We start from the raw sequence: 20,333 nt of genomic DNA on the forward strand, positions 1-20,333 counted from the left end.
CATCCCATCCCAGTTCTGGGGCTGCTGCCTGCGTGGGTGTTTGTAGGCAATGAAAGCAGCAGCTGAGCCAAACTGGGATTGCAAACCCGCCCATCCCTGCCCGGGGATCCAGAGCCCAGAATCTTTAGGGGACAGTTTCTGTGGCACTGCTGGCTCAGGATGCTCCTGATCCCTCTCCTGTGCAGAAGGCTGAGGTGGAAAAACCAAGTGGATCCACGAGGTTTGTAAGCAGATTCCCAGCTTCAAACCTGCAGGGAGGAGCAGAGGGGAGAAACGGAGCCATCTGGGCCGTGAGCCATGGGATCCCCTCAAGGCTGGACTGGGAATCCCCCAGGATTTCCTGCACGTGGCTGGACTTCCTCTCTTCCTTCCTGCTGCCTTTTGTTTTTTGCCCTCCCTCCTGAGCAGCTGCTTCCTCCATGGCCACTTTTTACCTCTGCTGTCACTTTTCACCTCTGTGCCTCCTGCCCTTGCTGCTGCTCCCACTGGGAACTGTGTCCTTTCTTTTCCCTTCTACCTTGGAGTAAGGCTTGGTTTGTGCTTGGGTTTGTTTCCCGGAGAGGTTTCAGGGAAACTCCAAAGGATTTTAGTCCTGGAGGGAGGAGGTGGATGCTCAGCCTCCCAAATGCCTGTGATTTCTCCCCAAATCATTGCAGGGAGGCAGGGCTATCACTGGCAGGGAAGGGCACAGAATTCCCCACTCCAGGACCCCGGCCTGGCAGCAGCAGTGGGATGCTGGTTTGGGATCTGGCTCCGAAACGAGCCCAGCAGCATCTTGGGCACAGACTCAGCTGGAGCCCATGTTCTCCTGAGGCTTTTCCTGAGGTAAAAATCTCCTGATCAATATTTTTTTCCTGCTGTAACTGCTGTGTTTGGTGAGAGGAGCCACAGCTCCGGTTCCATTTCCATTTCTCTGTGAGGGTTTGTACCCTGGGATGAGGAAACAGAGGCGATAAATCCTGTTAATAATTCATTCCCTGCTCCCAGGAGGAGGGCAGGGTGAAGTGCTTTGCACTCCACTCCTCTGCACTACAAAGTGCCCTCGATTTTCCCTTTTGGATGATGCTCTCCTTGATAAAAGCAATTTCACTGGAATTGCTCCCATTCTGCCGAGCAGTGCCATGAAAGCCACCAGCTCCTGCTGGAGGCCAGGAAAGGACCTGCTGCCACCCCTTCCTGGGTGATTGGCCCCAGGTGATGGGTCCTTGAGGGAGGACCTGTCCCCTTCATGGTCTTCAAGGGATGGGGTCACAGTCCATGGACCCTGGAGGGATGGGGTCACAGTCCAAGGACCCTTGAGGGATGGGGTCACAGTCCATGGATCCTCCAGGGATAGGGTCACAGTTCATGGGATCCTCCAGGGATGGGGTCACAGTCCATGGACCCTTGAGGGATGGGTCACAGTACATGGACCCTTGAGGGATGGGGTCACAGTCCATGGACCCTTGAGGGATGGGGTCACAGTCCATGGATCCTCCAGGGATGGGGTCACAGTCCATGGACCCTCGAGGGATGGAGTCACAGTCCATGGATCCTTGAGGGATGGAGTCACAGTCCATGGATCCTTGAGGGATGGGGTCACAGTCCATGGACCCTGGAGGGATGGGGTCACAGTCCATGGATCCTCCAGGGATAGGGTCACAGTCCATGGACCCTGGAGGGATGGGGTCACAGTCCATGGACCCTGGAGGGATGGAGTCACAGTCCATGGATCCTTGAAGGATGGAGTCACAGTCCATGGATCCTTGAGGGATGGGGTCACAGTCCATGGATCCCAGGTGACAGCTCACCTCTGATAGGTGAATAGGACCTGTCAGATCCCACCTTTCCCACCACGAGCCTGCCCAGGCCATGATGTGCAGCCATTCCCAAATCCCTCTGCTCTCATTCCCACTTCTCCCAAAGGCTGAGCTGCTGGTGGGGCACAGATCCAGCACCTGGCTCCAGTTTCCCTCTGCTCCTCACATCCAGATGGCCACGGAGGTGACAGATCCCAGTGACGGTGACTGAGCCTGGCCAGGGACCTGGCATTAACTGACCTGGTCCAGTTGTTTTCATTGGGTCTCACATTAATGGAGAGAAAACACAATCAGCTCCTCTCCACCCAGGAACAGCTGTTCCATAAAAGCCATCCAAGAGCAGAAATCTGATTTTATCTTTTCCTCCCTATTATTTCTGTGGGAGCAGAGGGTTGGGAAGTAATTGGGAATTAATTATTTGCCAGACACCACACTAATTGTGTTTAATGAGGGGAGCAGTGGAGAGAGGCCGGAGCAGCTCAGGGAGGGATGTGGGATCCAGGGAACGGGGATGGCCACGGCACAAGGAACCACGCGGGGGCCAAGGGAATTTAATTTCCCTTCTGGAAGAAGGAGAGTGAAGCCAGGAGCCTCTGCTGTTCTTTGGCCATTAAATTGGGAACTTCTGGATAAAGCCTGGACTGCATCCATGGTACTCTTCCCCTGGCAGCTCCCTGGGCTGCCACGGTTCCCTCTGCAGGACTGACCCAGCCCAGAGAAATGCTGTTTGTTTTTCTCTCTCTATACAGAAGGAAGAACCACTTCTTTTTCCAGTTTAATTAGGGTTTCTCATTAGAGAATTCCCCTCCCAGCGTGTTTGTTTTTCCAGCATGCACAACCTGAATATAACAAAACAATCCACTCTCAGCTGCTGGACTGATGGAACAATGAGAAGTTTTCCTGCTCAAAATGACAGGAAGAAAAATGTGAAAGCTTTTAATTTTCACTTTCTCCCCTGAGGAGGGTGGGAAAGCCTTGGGAATGTGAAAAAGAAGGCACTGGAGCAGTGAGATCCGTGCTGGAGCTGAGGTAACCAGCAGAAAGATGAGTTTATCCCACTGCCTCTCTGGGTTAGGAAAAATCCCTTTGGAGTTTATTAAAGTGAAACCATCCCAGTTTTTTTACTCTACTTCTAAGTGATGCTAAAGCAGCCAACCTGCAAACCCTGATGAGGATTTAATTCCACTGCCCCATGTTTTTCCCGCTGATGACACCACTCCTCACACACCCATGGCACACACAGAATAAAGGTGTGGGTGCTGGGATCTGCACACCCAACCCAGCAGAAATCCTTCATGGGAATGAAATGGGGTGTGGACACTGCAGTGGCAAAGAGATGTTATTACAGAGCTGCTTCCACTGCCTGCATCTCCCCAGAGGGATGAACTGGAGGAGCAGCTTTATTTCCCAAAGGTGTCAGGAAAAGGATGTGGAATGGGCATGGAGAGGCTTTTATAAACCACAGGATGTGCTCCCTCCTGGACAGTCCCACTCTGCCTTTTATTTTTTAACACCAAATAAATACAAAACAATCCAATAAAAAATGAACAGCAGTAAATCTGAGAAATGGGTCGCCTTTAAAAGCAATACTATTGACTGAGGTGAGGCCCCAAATATGTGATGTGGGGAGGGAAAAGCCTCCCCAGGTCTGCAGTACAGATGGCTTTGGATAAATGACTCAGAATTCCATCCAGAATTTTAGATGGGGGGGGCTGCAAGGACAAGTTTTTGGAAGGTAGAAACAAGAGGCACTTAAATCTCGAAAGGTTTTTTACGAGCATTAAGAATTTTCCTACTTTATGGACTTCCCTAAGTGTCTTCCTGAGGTGTTTCCTCCACTGCTGATGGAGGAACCCAGGAGGAACCAGCTTTAGTGAAGGGCCTGGAGCTCCATGGACAGATCTGGATGTAACGGGTGAGGCTGCAGCATCAATAAACACTTGAATTCCTAAAGGATAAAGCTTTTCCAAAGTGCCTCTGCTTGTGCAGGGAATGGCCAGGCTCTTCCCACTGTTCTCCATGTCCACCAGATCCCCTTTTTCCATTTTTATTTGTACAATCTTTGCCTCACCAGCTCTCCCTTCCTTGTGCCAGTGAAGAAGCAGTGGGAGGAAAGAGGCCATTGTTTCAATATTCCTACAGAGTTCTGTCAGGTGAAGGACTGGGCCAGAGACTGCTGAGGGACACGGGAGCAGCAGTTCACCCTGATGTTGTAAATAAACACTCCAGTTATTTATCCTGCAGCTCCTATCTCCTGTAAGATTCCCAGCTCCCAATTTTACACAACAGGAATCTCCTCCAAAGTATTCCAAAACAGGTTAAAAATAAGATTTAAAAAATAGATATTAAAAATACTCCCTTGCTCCTCCATGAAGGGGAAGGTGGTTTCTGGTCTCTCTGAATCACAGAATTCTCTTTCTCTCTCTCCTTGAACAGCTCCAAGTTCTGGTGCTCCAGGCTCTCTCCTTGCAGAGCCTCCTGATGTCCATGAGCTAAAATTTCTGCAGGAATTTGAGCACCAGGTCCCGCAGTTTGACCCTCAGGGGCTCGTCATTGTCACAGATGATGTGGGTGGAGTCCTCCTCCAGCTGGATCAGGGTCTCTGCCTCCTGCAGCAGCACAATGTGGCCCTTGGCCGTGTCCTCCACCTTCACGTCGCTGAAGCCATGCTGGATTTGGGGTGGGAGAGGGAGAGAGAGGGAAATCAGCACAGCTCAGGAAAACTGGGAGAGAGGAGAGACCAGGGCAAGGGGGAATTTCATGGAATCACAGATTGGTTTGGCTGGGAAGGGACCTTAAATCTCATCCAGTGCCACCCCCTGACATGGCAGGGACACCTTCCACGATCCCAGCCTGCTCCAAGTCCTGTCCAACCTGGCCTTGGACACTGGCAGGGAAGAATTCCTTCCCAGTACTCCATCTAACTCTGCCCTCTGTCTGTGGAAAGCCATTCCCTGTGTCCTGTGCCTCCATCCCTTGTCCCAAGTCCCTCTCCAGCTCTTCTGGAGCCCCTTTGGGCATTGGAAGTCTGCAATCCTTTATTTCCTGCAGGTGAGAACAAGACTCCACAGAGCAGCAACCAAATTTGTGCAGCTTCCTTGGGAGGTTCCTCTACCAGTGAAGACATTTCCAGGACCTGTTCTTCACTCGGTCACCTTGTTACAAGTCTTGTGAAAATTTAAATGCTTTTGAGACTCCGTCAGCTGCTGAAACCAAAAGTTCTGTGAGGCAAATCACCCACCCAAAAGCTCTGCTTCCATGGGAAACAGGAGGAGATCACTGGCATGAACCCTACATAGCAGGACAAGGCTCCACAGGGAACAATCCCCTCTATTCTGAAGTGCAGGGACACCCTGGAGCACTTTGCAACTCACTGGCCTTTCTCCATTTCAAGCTACACTAAAATGATTTCCCCTCTCTCGGCTACCAAAGCAGCACATCTGAGATGTGCAGAAAACTGCTGGAATCCCACCTGCCACTGAGGACTCCTCACCTTCTCCAGAGTCTGCACAAACTGGTCCATGGGGATGGAGCCACTCAGCAGCGGCTTCAAAGATTTGCACTCGGGCACGTCATCACTCACCCGCTTCCTCTTCTTGCTGGCAGGAGGTTGGGGAGGTTTTGGAGGGAGCTGATGGATGAGAAGGAAAAAAAATCCCACTCTAAAGGATGCAACAGGTTGGAAAACAGGCAAATTCAGAGTGAGCATCTACTCAGGGAATGAGAACGTGGCTTAGCTCCAGCCATTTATGAGGACTCTGGCATTTTAAGCCCAGGTCTAAGTTTATTTGGCAGCAGGAATGAGTGGAGAAGGGAGTAAATGAACAACTGCAGCCTCAGACCAATTCCACTGCAGCACTTCGGTGTTTCCAGCACTGCTCAGCGTTTCCAGGGAAGCAGCTTGGGAAGAGGAGGGCAGCCTGTCTGCTGTGCTCTGACAGAAATCCTCACCAACCTGACATTTCCACACTGGGCTCTCTTCCCAAGTGTCCTGGGCCCCGCCTGCTCTGCTGCCCAGTGTGGGAAGGGTCGTTCAGAGAGGCCCTGCAGGTTCGTGGATCTGAGAGAAAGGGGACCAGGGCAGCCACTGCTGAGCAGGTCCCTGGACATCACCTCCTCCTGCAGAGCACTCATGCCAGGAATTCCAGTGCCAGCCTGAAGGGGGTGGCAGGAAGGGAGAGCAGAGATGTACAACCTCCAGGGAAACTGAAGGCAGATGGTCCCTTCCCAAGTCTGATGTCCCAGGTCATCTCTCCCTTCTAACCCTTGGTCCTGAGAGGTTGACTGATGCTGTTCCTGACTGCAGAAGACAGCAGGGTGATCTGCAGCCTCTCTTCAGGAATTATCTCACTTCCCCATTCATCTCAGCCAGGCACATGGCCAAGGAAAAGAGGGCAGAGAGATTTATTTGCATCCCACTCCCTGCTCCAGGTGTAATTCCTCACCTGCACATGCCAGGGCAAAGCCTCTGCCAAGGGCTTTGCCCCGGTGGGAAGGAGCTGCAGGAAGGGTTGCTGGGGTCCTGGATGGCAGGGAAAGCCAGAGTAAGGATATTTTTCTCCCTTTCCCATTAGACTGTACCTGCAGCACGTGCTTGTTGTCCTTAGTATGCAGCACAGCAGAAACTGTTGCCAAGGAAATACCAGGCTTGATCTCCAAGGGCACGAGGGAATCTGCAAGCTGAAGCAAAAGGAGATTTTGTTCAGCAAGTGATCAGCTCAAAACGTGCATGAACCCAGCTGTGAGATAAATTGGCAGTGTGGTATTTTTAAACATGGGCTAATGAACTGTAAACACAAAGCCACTGATAGACTGAGAGCTCCTTGGACCTGCCCAGCCTCCTTCCAGCTCCCAAAATTATGGATTTCACACCATGAGCAGAGCAGCACGAGGTTTGCAGGAGCCAGGGCTGATCTCAAAAACCATAATAAACAGAGAACCCTTGTGTGAAAAGACAATTGCTTCATGAGTAATTTTAGTTAGTAAAACTCATGGTCTAATCCAGCATTATGATGTTTGTTATGCTGATGGACAATGAAAAATCAAAGTGAGTTTCCTTTCAGTTCCTGACTGCAGAATATCTGAAATAAGAAGTGTTTGTCCTTAAAATCCCAATGTTTTCAATCAACCCACTGTTGATTAGTTTGAAATTATTCCAACAATGCTGCACAAACCCCTTTCCACTGCCTTTTATCTAATTCTTCCCTGAAAGACATAAAATTTAGTTTTGGTTTGGAGTTTGGATCTAACACTGCTGGCAGGGCCGGGGGTGGGCAGTGCTGCACCTGCTGAGACTGGTGGAAGTTGGCCAGTTGGGAAGTACCTCTTCCAGCCACTTTTCCAAAGGAATTCTGCAGAAAACAGTGCTCATGAATGGAGGAAATTATTCCCTTTTTTTCCCTCCAAGGGAATTCAAGGTGCCAGGATGCCCAATCCTTTTGCCATGAAAGCAGAGAGGGTTATTCTTTTGGCTTCGATGGTGGCAAAGTTCTTTTAATGAGTTCTGCAAATCTCGCCACTGTTAAAGGTGCAGGAACATTTTTAGAACAGCTCTTTGGAATAAAGCAGTTGGTGTGTTGGAAAAACACAGGCTCCATTAAAAATCCCTAAATTCTGTCTGTATTCAGCCGTGGTGAATCCTAGAAATCCAAACTTGATGGAGCAATTCAGCTCACTGTTACTCTGGGACTCTGTTCAAGACCTTTAAAGCAAGCAATTTGAATGCAGTCTTTATGGTTTGCTGTTGAAGGCAAAGAGAATGAAAATATAGTGACAATCATTGCTTCAGACTTCTCCTGGGATCTAAAAACAGCAGCACTTGCAGCAGTGAGCTCTGCTGCCTTCCCAGTGGTCGAAGGCACTTTCCATTCCAACCACCTTCCTGAGGAGGATCAATACAAAACAGGCTCTGATGGAGAGCAAAATGGCAAATCCTGTGAAGAGAAAAATTCTTTAAGAACAGGGAGTGGCTTGGAACCAAAGTCTTCTCCTGCCACTGAAGTATTTTGCTATTAACATTTCTGCAGGTTTTAAACAGGCTAAATAGCCTGGATTATTTACAGTCAGAAGGACAGTAGGACAGGCATTCATTTTGATTTCCTCCCCAGCTCACAGCCCTCTCCATGTGGCAGCCAATCCTTTTATTATAGAAACTCAGTGACCCAAACCAAAAAGGTCATTTAATCACATCCAGTAATTCACCCACCAAGGCCAGGCAGCACTGCTCCACTCCTTTCAACTGACCTCCTGCACACACAAATCACAGAACTCCTCCAAAACGCTGGATTAAAGAAACCTTTTTTCACAGAGGCAGCAAGTCTTGTCTGAACTCCAAGCCATGGCAACTCCGCTGTTTCCCCTCACAAGTGGTTTCAAACTTTAATTCTCCTGGCAGCCAGGAAGCCGTGTCTCATTTCAAGGTTGAATTTGTCCAACTTGCAGTGGCTGGCTCTTGTTGTGCCTTTGTGTGTGAGATTGAAAAGCCCCCCACCACGCAGGAATAAATGAGTCTTCCTTCCAGTCATTATCCCGAGCCCAGTGTCACATGCTGGCACCAGGAAAGCCACCAAAGCAGGGACACTGAGATCTAACACCACATTAATCAGTCCCCTGCCCATGGATGAGCACTTGGACTGCCTTAGGATAAATTTGGGGGGGATGTGTGCAGTATTTCAGTTTTTAGCTTGGGATGTTCTCCTCCTGTGATCAGAGCTGTCTGCCCACGCTAAACCAGAGGAAAGATATTTTTACCATTAAGTCTTTCCCGTAGGGTTGCATTTTCCACCCCAAAGGAAGATTTGACACACACTCTGTGAGCACAAACAGTGCTGTTGGCCAAACTACAGATGCTGATAAAGAAAAATGTGGGTTAAGTCACTCTTAAAACTCTCCTGAAGACTTCAATGGGGACAACACTCCCCAGGTTTAAGTTGTCTTCAGTCACCAGCCAAAAATCCTCTTGTTGGCAATGAGGGGCTGAACAACCCCTGAGGATGGGACCTGAAACTTCACAGTAAAAATAAAACGAGGCTGAAAATCAGTAAATAAAATCAGGGCAGGACCATACCTTCAGCCCACCTTGGTCCTCTGGAGGATTCTCCCAGGGACCGACATGCTGGATGTACAACAGTATTTTAACATCACAGTTCCAGTAATTTCTTCTTAGATTTTTGGGACACCTCCCCGAACTCCTCCCTTTTCCCTTTTCACCTCTGGCTTACACTGGAGAGGGTGCAGGAAGGCTGACCCAGCAGGGAGAGGCAAAGTTTGGGCTGAGTGAGGTGAGCTGGATATGGAGAACAAGCAGGATCACAGCAAAGTGACCAGCAGTTAAAATCCCCTGAAACTGTAGGATCTGAAATCACTGATGTGTACATTAGATTACAGCATGTATATTTAGAAAGGGGCCCTGCTGGGTTTTGACGTCATTAAATGTGTTTTCCAGATTTTCAAACTGCATAAATGTGGGATCTCTGCACTAGAGGTGGGATCAAACCAGAGAAGCAGATGGGAAACCCCAGACTGTGGATTTCTCTGGCTGTCCTGAGGTGGGGAAAGCACTGGCTAAAGAAAGAGATTCCCAAGCAACTCCTGGGCTACTGCTACAATTCCTGAAGGGTCATTCTTGAGCCTACTCCCAGTTTTCATTGATGACCTCAGGACAGAACAAGGAGGAGTGTTCAGAAAGGTCCCTCTGAAGCTTGCAGGGCACTTTAAACAGAAAACAGGACCAGGCTATGAGAGGGGAAAAACTCAAAGACCAAGAATTGGAGTGAGAAAGCCAAGATGAAATTCAATAGCACAAAATGAAGGCCAAGGATGGGGCTAATACTGAGAATTTCTGCAGCTGGCAGCTTCTGCAAAGGACAGAGGTGAAGGGTTCAGGTTTATTAGTCCGTCCCAGGAGAGTCACAAATGTGACATGGCCATGAACAAGCTAAATGTGAGCCCAAAAAAGTATCAGGTAATTCCCTCTGAGATGAGCTATCACTCTTTACATTGGGCCTGGCAAGATTTCATCTGAACTACTTGTAAATTATGGGTAATTTCAGTTCAAGTAAGAGATTCTGAAGGGTAGAATAGGGCAGGAGGAGCTGTCGTGTAAGGGGAAACTAAATATCTTGGCTAGTTTAGCCTGGCAAAAAAGAAAGCCAAGGGGAGAATTTGATTATTCTACATAAACACCACAGGGAAAATACCAACAAAAGGGAAAATGTATTTATGCTCAAACATGATGTTAGGAATAAATGTGTGCAGTCCAGCAGTGAATATGTGTAGGCTGGAAATTAGGATGTTTCTGGCCATCAGAGACAGTGGGGGCTTGAACACCATCTATTGGGAACAGCAGGGGCAAAAGTCTCTGCAATTTGAAATCTTACATTTTTTGGAGGCACATTATAAACACTGTTGGTAACTGCAGCTGGGTTCTCGCCACGTAAGCCCTGAGGGCACTTCCATTTCTAGGTGGGAATGATGGAATACAGCCTTGGAGCTTGCTGGGTATGAAGCAATTCCCACCCAGATCCCAGCCCCTAAATAGGATGGAATTTATATGGGACAAAAAAAATATCCCCTGCCAATTATTAGAGAAGCCCAAGGATTTTAAGATCTGCCTGAGTTCAGAGAAAGCCCTGGAGATCACACCTGCAGGGGTTTTCATAGTAACTACTCCTCAGCAAAACCTGAATAGAGAACCTGCCTCATCCTCCATCTCTCCACTCCCCTGCTCCTCACACACACCAAATCCAGTTTCTGGGTGCAGGAAAGCATCTTTGCTAAGACAAAAATTGTTTCTAGGCTGTGCAGCAGCCTTTTCACAAGCAGGGAGGATCTGTAGAGTCAGTAGTGAAAGCAGAATTAAAACCATGGTCTTTGCCATGTCACTTAAATTTGGATGGTGGTGTCAGGAGAGAAGGATAATTTCCCTCACCTCTTACTTCCTTGCCTCTCTTATCCCTTATTTTTTAAAGTAATTTAGTTACTAATTAATTAATTCTTGAAGTACCAGGAGCTCTGATGGCCAGGCCCTTGTAACCAGACACAGGAGTCGTCTCCAACAGATCCAGCCTTGGTTTTACAGCCCCTGCTAAACCAGGGGCCAAGAGCAGGAATTCTGCAACTGTCAGATCCTCCAGAGGAACAAAAAAATGTGGGATCAAACACATGGGGTGAAAGGGGAAATGAAATGTGCCTGTGGATTTGTGACCAGCAGGCACAGGGAACAAGGCACAGGCACTCTGCAGGCAGGATGGAAATTGGGGAATTTTGCTACTGAGACCTAAAGGAACAAAGGCTTTTCCACCAGAGAACAGCCCAGAAATGAAGGGCATCTGTGGAATCATTAGTGGGTGATCTGAGTCAGGTCTTGTTGGGCTTTCAGCCTCACATTTGACAAAGTCCAAGGGTTTTAATTCAGCTGCTGAGTTAACCCCAACTTCATAGAGCTGTCACTCGCAGGGGGTCTCCCACAGCTCTCTCTGGAGCAGATTTTAAAGTCTCATTAACTTCAGTGGACAAAGAATCATACCATGAATACCTAAAGACTTTGCTATTATCACTTGCAAAAGCCCAGATCTTGGCTTTGGGCTTCCACAGAGCCAGCATCCAGGGAAGAAATAAAAAAGCACGAGGCACAGTCTGCAGTTTTGAGCAATGAATTAAAGCTCTTCTTTTCCATGGGCATGTTCCACGTGCAGCTGCTGGACCAGGGCTCCAGATAAGCAGGAGGAACCTTGTCCCCAAACCCTTGTCCCCAAAATCTTGTCCCCAAACCAGAAGGACACCAGCCAACCACCGGGGAACAATCCTGGGTGGGATTCCAAGCACCAGAACTCGCTCTAACCACTCAGCACTAACTCTAACCACTGTTTTTTGCCAATCCTGTGCCAAAAAAAGCAGTTTAAGGAGTATTTAAGGAGTGTAATGAAGGAGATTTGTGGCCGTTTAATGAAGCTCTTCCCCAGGAGCCTGGGAGCAGGCAGGGAACAGTTGTTTGAGGAACTTAAAAAAGGATGGTGGAAAACAGAACCAGCAGAAGCAGAAATTAGGCTTGGATTTGAATGAAAAATGACAGGTAGGGGAAGCAAGGACATGAAATATCTTCAAAGTAAAGGCAGTAAAGCTTGCAGATGCAAGAGATGAGTCATTTGAAAGACATAAAAACTGCATAAATCAAAATATTAAAAATATAGTAACCATTTTATGGGTCAAAATGTCAAATCAGGATGGGATGTTGTTGTTGAAGCTGACTGGGAAGAGAGAGCTGAGTGCCTGGCTAGAGAAGTGTTATCTTACAGCCAGCCATCAAAAATGAAAGGAAAAACAAACCTAGACATTAATATAGGCAGGCAAAGGCAGGCTGGAAGCAGAAAAGCAGATCTGAGTTCCACCTGACTAAATAGGACAACCTGTGGGCAAGACCAACCACAGAAAAAGTACAGCAACAAAAAAAATAGGCAAAGGAAATGAAGGATAAGACATTCCAAGCACAAAAAAGAGAGAAGGAGGGAGGAGAACTCTCTCAGGCTGAATGGTCAGGAGAGAAGGGACACCAGAGTGAGGTGGGAGACGTTTCTAAGGAGAAAATAAAGGCTGCACTGAGCTCTGCTGATGTAAATCAGGGGGATTTATCAGCACTGGTTCTGGCTTTGTGTGAGGAAAGTTGGCAAAAGCTAGGAAAGAACAGTTTTGGTGGAATGTCAAAAGGTGAAGTACATCTTGGAGAGAAACTCCAGGCAATTCTTCAGTGAACTGGGAGCTGGGGCAGGGCTGAGCAAACAGGTTGTATTTCACTTAAACAGGCTGTATTTCATTTAAACAGGTTGTATTTCATTTACTTCTTGTGAGGCTACAGCACACTGAAACCAGGGGGAATAGTCAGGGAAAAAGGAACACAGAGGTCAGAGACTGGATAATGTGGGGTCACCAAAATGAGCTGAGGGTGGGAAGAAGGACAGAATTCAAAACTCCTTAGTCCCTGAAACACAGAAGGAAGTTGGAAAGGTCAGGTAAAAGCAAGGAAAAGGAGCCAAGATGAAACCTCCATCATTATAATGGCTGTTTTCCTAATGCTTCTCCACAGTATTTTCTGATAATTTCACTTGGTGTCAGGCTGTGCCTTGTACACTGACACTCTCCTGACTGGGCTGTGTCCTGAAGAACACAAAATTGAGTATTTGAAAAGCACAGAGGCCTCAGTGAAGTGTCAGCTGCCGGCACCGAGTGATCCGCACCATTGTTCAGCTGTAATTAAACTGGAGGCACTTTATTTGCTCAGACACTACTGTTTAATTTTATCTGTTTGCTCCAGAAGGTGTTTTCCATTTTCCCATCTTTCTCCCGTGAGCAGACAATGCTTAACCAATTTCCAGGAAGCAGTCTTTTTTATATATATTTTTTTTTTAAGTGAAAGGCAGGCGATGAGAAGAAATCATTAAAAGTGTAAAGGTTTGCACAATCCTTGGAAGAGCCATTCCAGCCTGATGCCTTGGGACTGTTAAAAACTCTCTCCAAACAAAGGCTGCTGTGAGTGTAAATCTCATTATCATACAACAGGTCTGCCTGACCTGCCTTTGCTCCTCGGTGAAGTGATTGAAATATAGACAGGGTCCAGCAGTAAAAGTAAATTTCCATTAGTCTGACAGGCCAGGATCTGAATCACTGCAAGTTTTGGGAAAGAAATTTCACTCTACCACAGCATCAGCCTGCACTGAGTGGAGCCACGCTGAGCCAACCCTTTGGTTTTCAAAAGCTGGAAGAATCCAGGCAGAACTTTGAGCTGGGAAAGGGACTGGGGATGTCAGGAGGGGGCCCTGATCAGGACTTCATTGCAGCAGCCATTCTTTCATGAGACTTTCAGGTTTACTTCACACACAAATCTCAGCCCTGCAGCAGATCTAGCAATTACTGGTTTTTCCAGGGTGGATTTCATCATTCCATTTCAGGCTAACATGGTTTTGACAAATAACAAGCCATTGCAAGGTTTCTAGGAGCTATAAAATGCCCTTTTCAATTGCCACTTGAGCCTGCACAGAACCCCAGGGCTGGTGGGAACCCATATTAAACAAATGCCATTTCCTTACAGTACAGAAATTCCTATATTCAGGAACTCTAAACTACTGAAAAGGGAACATTAAGCAGCAAATACTCCCACACCAGGGAGCCCCATCCATCATGTCTGAAATCTGTCTTGCACAACCCACTCAGCAGAAGGGGAAGCTTCATCCATTTTTTACCAGGACCATGTAGTTCCCTTAAAAAGAAGGAGCAAGATCCTCTTTTGGAAGATGATTTGCATATGTTGGAGCTGGGGAATGGCATCCTGTTAACAGGCCTGAAGCACAGCCTTGCTCTCAGGAGTCTTTTCAGGAGCCTCACCACAGACCAAGCAGCTTTTGCAACGAGTTGTGAAGAGCAGCTCTGGAATCAGGGAAATCCCGGAACGATTTGGGTTGGGAGGAACCTTAAATCTCATGCAGTGCCACCTCTGCCACAGGCAGGAACACCTTCCACTATCCCAGGTTACTCCAAGCCCCATCTGGCCTGGCCTTGGACACTTCCAGGAATCCAGGGGCAGCCACAGCTTCTGTGGGAATTCTATCCCAGGGCCTCCCCACCCTCACAGGGAAGAATTTGTCCCCAGTGTCCCATCTAACCTGCCCTGTGGCAATGGGAAGCTATTCCCCCTTGTCCTGGAACTCCACCCCTTGTCCAAAGTCCCCCTCCAGCTTTCCTGGAGTCCCCTTTCAGGTGCTGAAAGGTCACTCCAGAGCCTTTTCAGGCTGAACAATCAGCCTGAAGAATCCCTGGATATGGACAATCACAAGCTATTTCTCCTCCCTGAGCATGGATAGCTCTGAAGTTAGGACTCCTGTGTGAATGCAATTGGATGTTACCTGTTAGGGGAGGAGAAAAAAAGGCCCTTTCTGTCCTTTTTCCAGATTTCTGCTGGACCTCTCCAAGTTAAAGGGAATGCAATAGAAACCAGCTTGCTTTTCCCAGGTTGGTGATGCCACATTCCCTACAGAGCATCCTCCCTCCCAGCAGCTTTGGGAAGTGCAGGGAGAGCTGGAAACCCAAAGCTTCAGTGTAATTTGAATAATTGGTGAGCCCCAGGCTGGGTCCCTGCACTCTGAACTCAGGATTGGTTTCATGCTGGTGAATTGAAGCCAAGTTTCACCAGTTCTAGCTTTAATGGGATCCAATAAATATGTAAATTTCCCAAACAATTAAATATACATGCCAAGATGGAGCTGCAGCCAAGCATACTTTGTAATTAAAGCCCTCCCAAGCAGTGGGCTGGGCAGGCTCCTCAGAGAAATGGTGTGAAAAGGTGGCAGTGGGTGTTGTAGGCTGGCTGAGGGATTTGTTATGTGGGTCTCAGTTCTGCACTTCATATTTGGCTCAACTAAAGGATGCTTCCTCTTTCTACACTCCAATGAAAAGTCACTCAGTATTCCAGTTTCCAGAGGGCAGTAATGCCTGCTTGCAAAAAGCCACTGTCACCTTTGATCCAAGGACACATTTGTGCTGATTGGATTGTCAAAAAAAGTATTTAAAGCTCATGTCTGTCAGAATATGGGTCACCCTTCGTAATATGGGTACATTTGGATTTGACTTATGGGGTTAATAAATCATTAATGGATGTTGTGGGGATAAGTAATCCACATTTTAGATGGCTACAAGCAATCCATTAACCTGCTGGGCTCCTGCAGCCTGTAGGAATTAACCATTTATGGAAATTGTTGGAATACAAATAAACCTTTTCACTGCTTCTTTACCATGACTGGAAACTGATCCTTAATGGCTTCGGTATTTCTAACAGCAGGTGAATTTGGGGAAGGAGAAAGATAACTCCTGGCTACTAACTCCTCGATTCTCTGGATCCTTTCCATGGTCCTGGAGCACTAATTCAAACTGCTCTTCCTGAAACTTCCTCAGATCCCTGGTGGTGACTGACTGCTTCACTCATGGCAGAGATCACTGCTTGTCTTGTGAGATGGGATTTTCTTGCAAAGGACAACTCACCTGAACACAGTTTTTGCCTGCTCACAGTCACAGAATCATGGAATGGTTTGGGTTGGAAGGAACCTTAAAGCTCATCCCATTCCAATCCTGACACATTCCACTATCCCAGGTTGCTGCAGCCTGGCCTTGGGACACTTCCAGGGTTCCAGGGGCAGCCACAGCTTCTCTGGGAATTCCAGCCCAGCCCCTCCCCACCCTTCCAACCAGGAGTTCCTTCCCAAGATCCCACCCTAATCTCCCCTTTCCCAGTGGGAAGTCATTCCCTGTGTCCTGTCTCTCCATGCATTATCCCAAATCCCTCTCCAGCTCTCCTGGAGTCCCTTCAGGCCCTAGAAGGGACTCTGAGGTCTCTTCTCCAGACTGAACAGCTCTCTCAGCCAGCCAATGGGTATTTTTTTCAGTTCACATTAGTTTTTAGAGTGAATTTATCTCTCAAAAATGTCTTTCCTAGCTCTCCAGTTGACAGAATGTGCTTTAAATGATGAGAGTCAGCTGTAAATTCCAGCCACAAGGCATCTTAAGGACAAGTATCTTTAGTTCTGAGGCTGCACCTTCAGTCCTGAGGACAGTTCTGGGCCCTTCACGACAAGAAGGACATTGAGGGGCTGGAGCGTGTCCAGGGAAGGGAACACAGCTGGGGAAGGGGCTGGAGCACCAGGAACAACTGAGGGAGCTGGGAAAGGGGCTCGGCCTGGAGAAAAGGAGGCTCAGGAAGGACCTTGTGGCTCTGCACAACTCCCTGACAGGAGGGGGCAGCTGGGGGGGTTGAGCTCTAATCCCAGGGAACAGGGACAGGATGAGAGGGTAGCACCAGAGGAGGTTTAGGCTGGATATTGGGAACAACTCCTTCATGAAAAGGGAGGTGGAGGAATCCCCACCTCTGGAAGTGGCACTTGAGGCCAACCACAGCGGTGGTGCTTGCTGACAGCTCCACTCGATGCCCTTAAAGACCTTTTCCAACCACAACAACTGTGCCATTCCACGCCTTTCCAGAGGCTGCTGAGCTGGAATTTGGCTGTGTGAGCAGGAACCCCCCCAGTGGCCGTTCCCTGCAGGGACTCACGTCGGGCATGATCTCGATCTTCTCGTAGCGGCGCTTGTAGGGCAGCGTGAGCACCTCGGCGCGGCGGTAGGACATGGCCGGGGGCTGGCAGTCGATCATCAGGTCGGTGCGGTGGGACTGCGTGGGAGGGGGCTGCGTGTACTGCTCGGGGCACACCACGTGCAGGGGCTGCAACAGAGCAGAGTGGAACTGCCATCAACACTGCTAGAAACTGCTTCAGGTGCTGGAGGTGCCTGCAGCGGCAACCCGCCTGGAATTTGTGTCTTATCGCCACTTTGACACCATTCTTGCCAAAAGGAGAGTAAAAATAAAAATATGAAATGGGTTTTTCTCCCAAATCCTTGCCAGATAAACTGGAAGGAAATGGTAACGGTGGTGGAGACCATCCCCAGTGTCAACACGTGGTGCTGCAGAAACCTCGGCCGTCAATAATCAAGGCTGCAAAAACAACTCCTGGAGTTTACCAGCAATATGTTAACAAAGCATAAACAGGCTGGTTGCCACTGCAGGGTTTAAGGAAGCTAAAGGAGAAGCCAGTGTCTCTGCAAGCTGCCCAGGAGACAGCACAACACATCAGCAATAACATGAAGGAGATGTTTATGCAAAGCCAGGCAGTGGCAGCTCTATCAGTTTGTAGTGACAAGACAGGTTGCAGAACAATGAGATAAAGTGATGCAGGCACTGTTAGGTGGTTTGGAAGAATGTGTATTTCAGAGTTCAGCAAGAAAGAACACAGGGAAATACTCATCCAGAAAAAAATCCAGCTATTATTTTAATTATGTCATGAGTCAGAAGGCAAATTTAAGTAGAAACAAAGGGGATGGGCCATTAAAACACAAGGAGTCGAGGGGGAACAGCAGATACTACAAGAACCCTCTTCTTCTTAGACTTCTCCTAATGCAGAGCTCAATGCTGTGTCCTCTCCATGGAGAAAAGGATGTGGGTGTTGTCTCCATTTTTGTGTAATGCAACATCTGCTCACAGTTCATTTATTTAATTTCAGCTGTGTGAAGAAACGTAAGAAAAGGCAGCAGAAAATTCATTACCTGGACTTCTTTGAGTAATTTAGACACCTGAATAAAGTTGAGTCTTGTGTCAATGGGACAGTAAACGCATTTCATTGCCAAGGGCTGGTAGGGAGCCAGGGCATCCAGGTAAGAGAAATCAGGTTCTGGAAAGAGAAACATTGAATGTATTCAAAGCCCATTAACAACAAAAACGGCCCAATTCCTCTCTAATTCCAGTTTAGTCAGAGCTGTTGCTCAATGTTAATTCTGTTCCAGATTTCTCTTCCCTTCCTCCTTCCCCCACCCATTATTTTCAATTAATTTGATGAAAATTACGCCCACAATTAGTCTTACCTTAATCAAGCAACACATCAATACTATTTCATTTGAACACATTATTGCATGATTTTTAGAACAAATTTAATCAAGACAAAAACATCACCTCTTATTTTTAATCAGATCCTGTAAAGGAAGGCAAAGTGTAGACATTTTGAGTCTTGTAAGGTGATTCAAATGGCAAGCTGGTTTTCACTATGACAAAAATGCAGCATAAAGATGATATCTTGATATATAAATATATACATATTTATTATTTTGAATCTAAGAGCCAGGTTTAGATTGGTGGGAAACCAAGGGTACTTTTATTACTGGATTAGAGGTTTGCCAGGAAAAAGCCAGGCACTGAATGGGCTTTTACTCCCACAGAGTGTAATAAAACATTGAGAATAGTACAGAAAAAGATTGGGGTTTTTTTGGTGAATGACAAATGTAGATCTCAGGTGACACAGTGTAGGATACAGACAACCTCTTGATTTGGGGGTCACCAACTAATGGCATAGAAAAGAATATGCCATCTCTATCTCCCTGGTAATTGTGAGATAGATGGGTCAAAGGGAATGCTGGAAAAAAAGGAACTGGTATGATTTTCATAAGTACAGAATGGGGAAAGAGAAGGGGATGCATGAAAGTCTCATCTGCTGGATTATCCTGAACCACAAGGCCTCAAAGGACACCAGGCAGAGCGAAGTGCAGTTCAAGCCTGGCTGGAACACAGAAGGAGGAATTCTCTGGGACCTGCTTTACTTGAAAGGATGAACTTAAAGGAAACTGAAATTCAAAGCCTCCAGTCCAGATTTAAAGAGCCATCTAGGATGTTCTGACATGGCAGCAGAGCAGAGCACTGGGTGGATTTCTCATGCAGACAGCAAGTAAAAAATCTCCTTCAAACCTTAGCAGAGGAAGTTCAGCACCAGTGTGACATCCAACAAAAAGACAAGTTAATTGCTCACCTAAAAATCTAAAAATCTCCAAATCTGCTGCTGGCTAAGCAGCACTGAGCACCACGTGGGGATATTTACCCTGAGAGAACAGATCATGGCACCAGGCAATGATACAAATGTTTGGAACTGTCAAAGGGATAATTTCCCCAAGTTTACAGCAGTTGTCAGTGTAGCTGCCTGGGAACATTAAAGTGAGAAATATTAACAAAAAATGACTGTTGTACAAGGACATGTACATGAAGCCATGAATCCACAAACATGAAGTAAAATTACACTGGGCAAAAAGCCAAGTTATTAAAAGCAGATGTGGTGGTGGCAATGAAACAAAGCCTAAAAATATAAATGTAAAAATGGCATTTTATGTCAGTCAAGTTTAATAGCAATGAATAGAAATTTAAAAATAGGAATACTGAGAAAGTTGGTAGCTGAAGAATGATCAGTTAGGGTTAAATGACAAGGCATTTTAAAAGTCATTAGGGGAAAACAGAAAGCTTAAGTCAGGCAGAGGTTCTCTGCTAGAGATGCACCGTGAAATTGTAAAAATTAAGTTTTAAAAGTTACCAAAAAGGAGGTTTTCCATCCCATCTGGGGCTATGGAGGACACAGAGATTTGAGGCAGCATTTCTGAATCAGCAGGTTCAGAGAATGTACAGACATGGAGTTCTGGTCTAGGAATCCCATATAAAATCCAGTCCAAAGCCTCTCTGAACTCCTAATAAGGACAGGAGAGCCTTGGAAAAGGGAGAAATTCTAGGGAAGGAATCCTAACATGGGACTGGGGAGATTTAGAATGTTAAAAACACAACTTGAGCTGGGCTCACTGGGAACTCATGTGACACACAGGAGCTGCTGTTTTGATACCACCCAAAATCCCAAAGTCACCTGTCTGGAGGCAGCAAGCGCTTGTCAAGGACACATATTGACTTTTCCTGACAGAATTACAGGTCTTTAGCTTTTCCCCCAAGACTCCTGATTTACTGCTGCGTGACGCTGAGTTATAAAACCTTCCACTGTACAGCACTGACGTGCATGAGCTGGTTTTAACATCTCCCAGGGAGCTGGTTTTAAAAGGAGACTTCTTTATACCGGGTCTTCTCCTAGAATTTCTTTGTGGCTCAGTGGTATTCGATATTTTTAATCAATAATCTCTTCAATACTG

The 20,333-nt window shown here is 47.1% G+C and overlaps 1 protein-coding gene across 1 annotated transcript in view; it reads right to left on the minus strand.

The window, feature by feature from the left end:
* Positions 1-3,282: 3,282 nt before the first annotated feature.
* Positions 3,283-20,333, minus strand: part of INTS9 (integrator complex subunit 9) — a 59,655-nt gene continuing 42,604 nt past the window's right edge. The window contains exons 13-17 of the mRNA XM_068183143.1: positions 17,934-18,058; positions 16,888-17,055; positions 6,381-6,479; positions 5,293-5,430; positions 3,283-4,468 (exon numbers count right to left, since the gene is read on the minus strand). Of these exons, the coding sequence (XP_068039244.1) occupies positions 4,292-4,468; positions 5,293-5,430; positions 6,381-6,479; positions 16,888-17,055; positions 17,934-18,058 (707 nt within the window). The 3' untranslated portion in view covers positions 3,283-4,291. The remainder of the gene's footprint in view (positions 4,469-5,292; positions 5,431-6,380; positions 6,480-16,887; positions 17,056-17,933; positions 18,059-20,333) is intronic.

The sequence above is a fragment of the Anomalospiza imberbis genome, chromosome 3 (assembly GCF_031753505.1).
Source record: "Anomalospiza imberbis isolate Cuckoo-Finch-1a 21T00152 chromosome 3, ASM3175350v1, whole genome shotgun sequence".
In the NCBI taxonomy this organism is placed as follows: Eukaryota; Metazoa; Chordata; class Aves; order Passeriformes; family Viduidae; genus Anomalospiza; species Anomalospiza imberbis.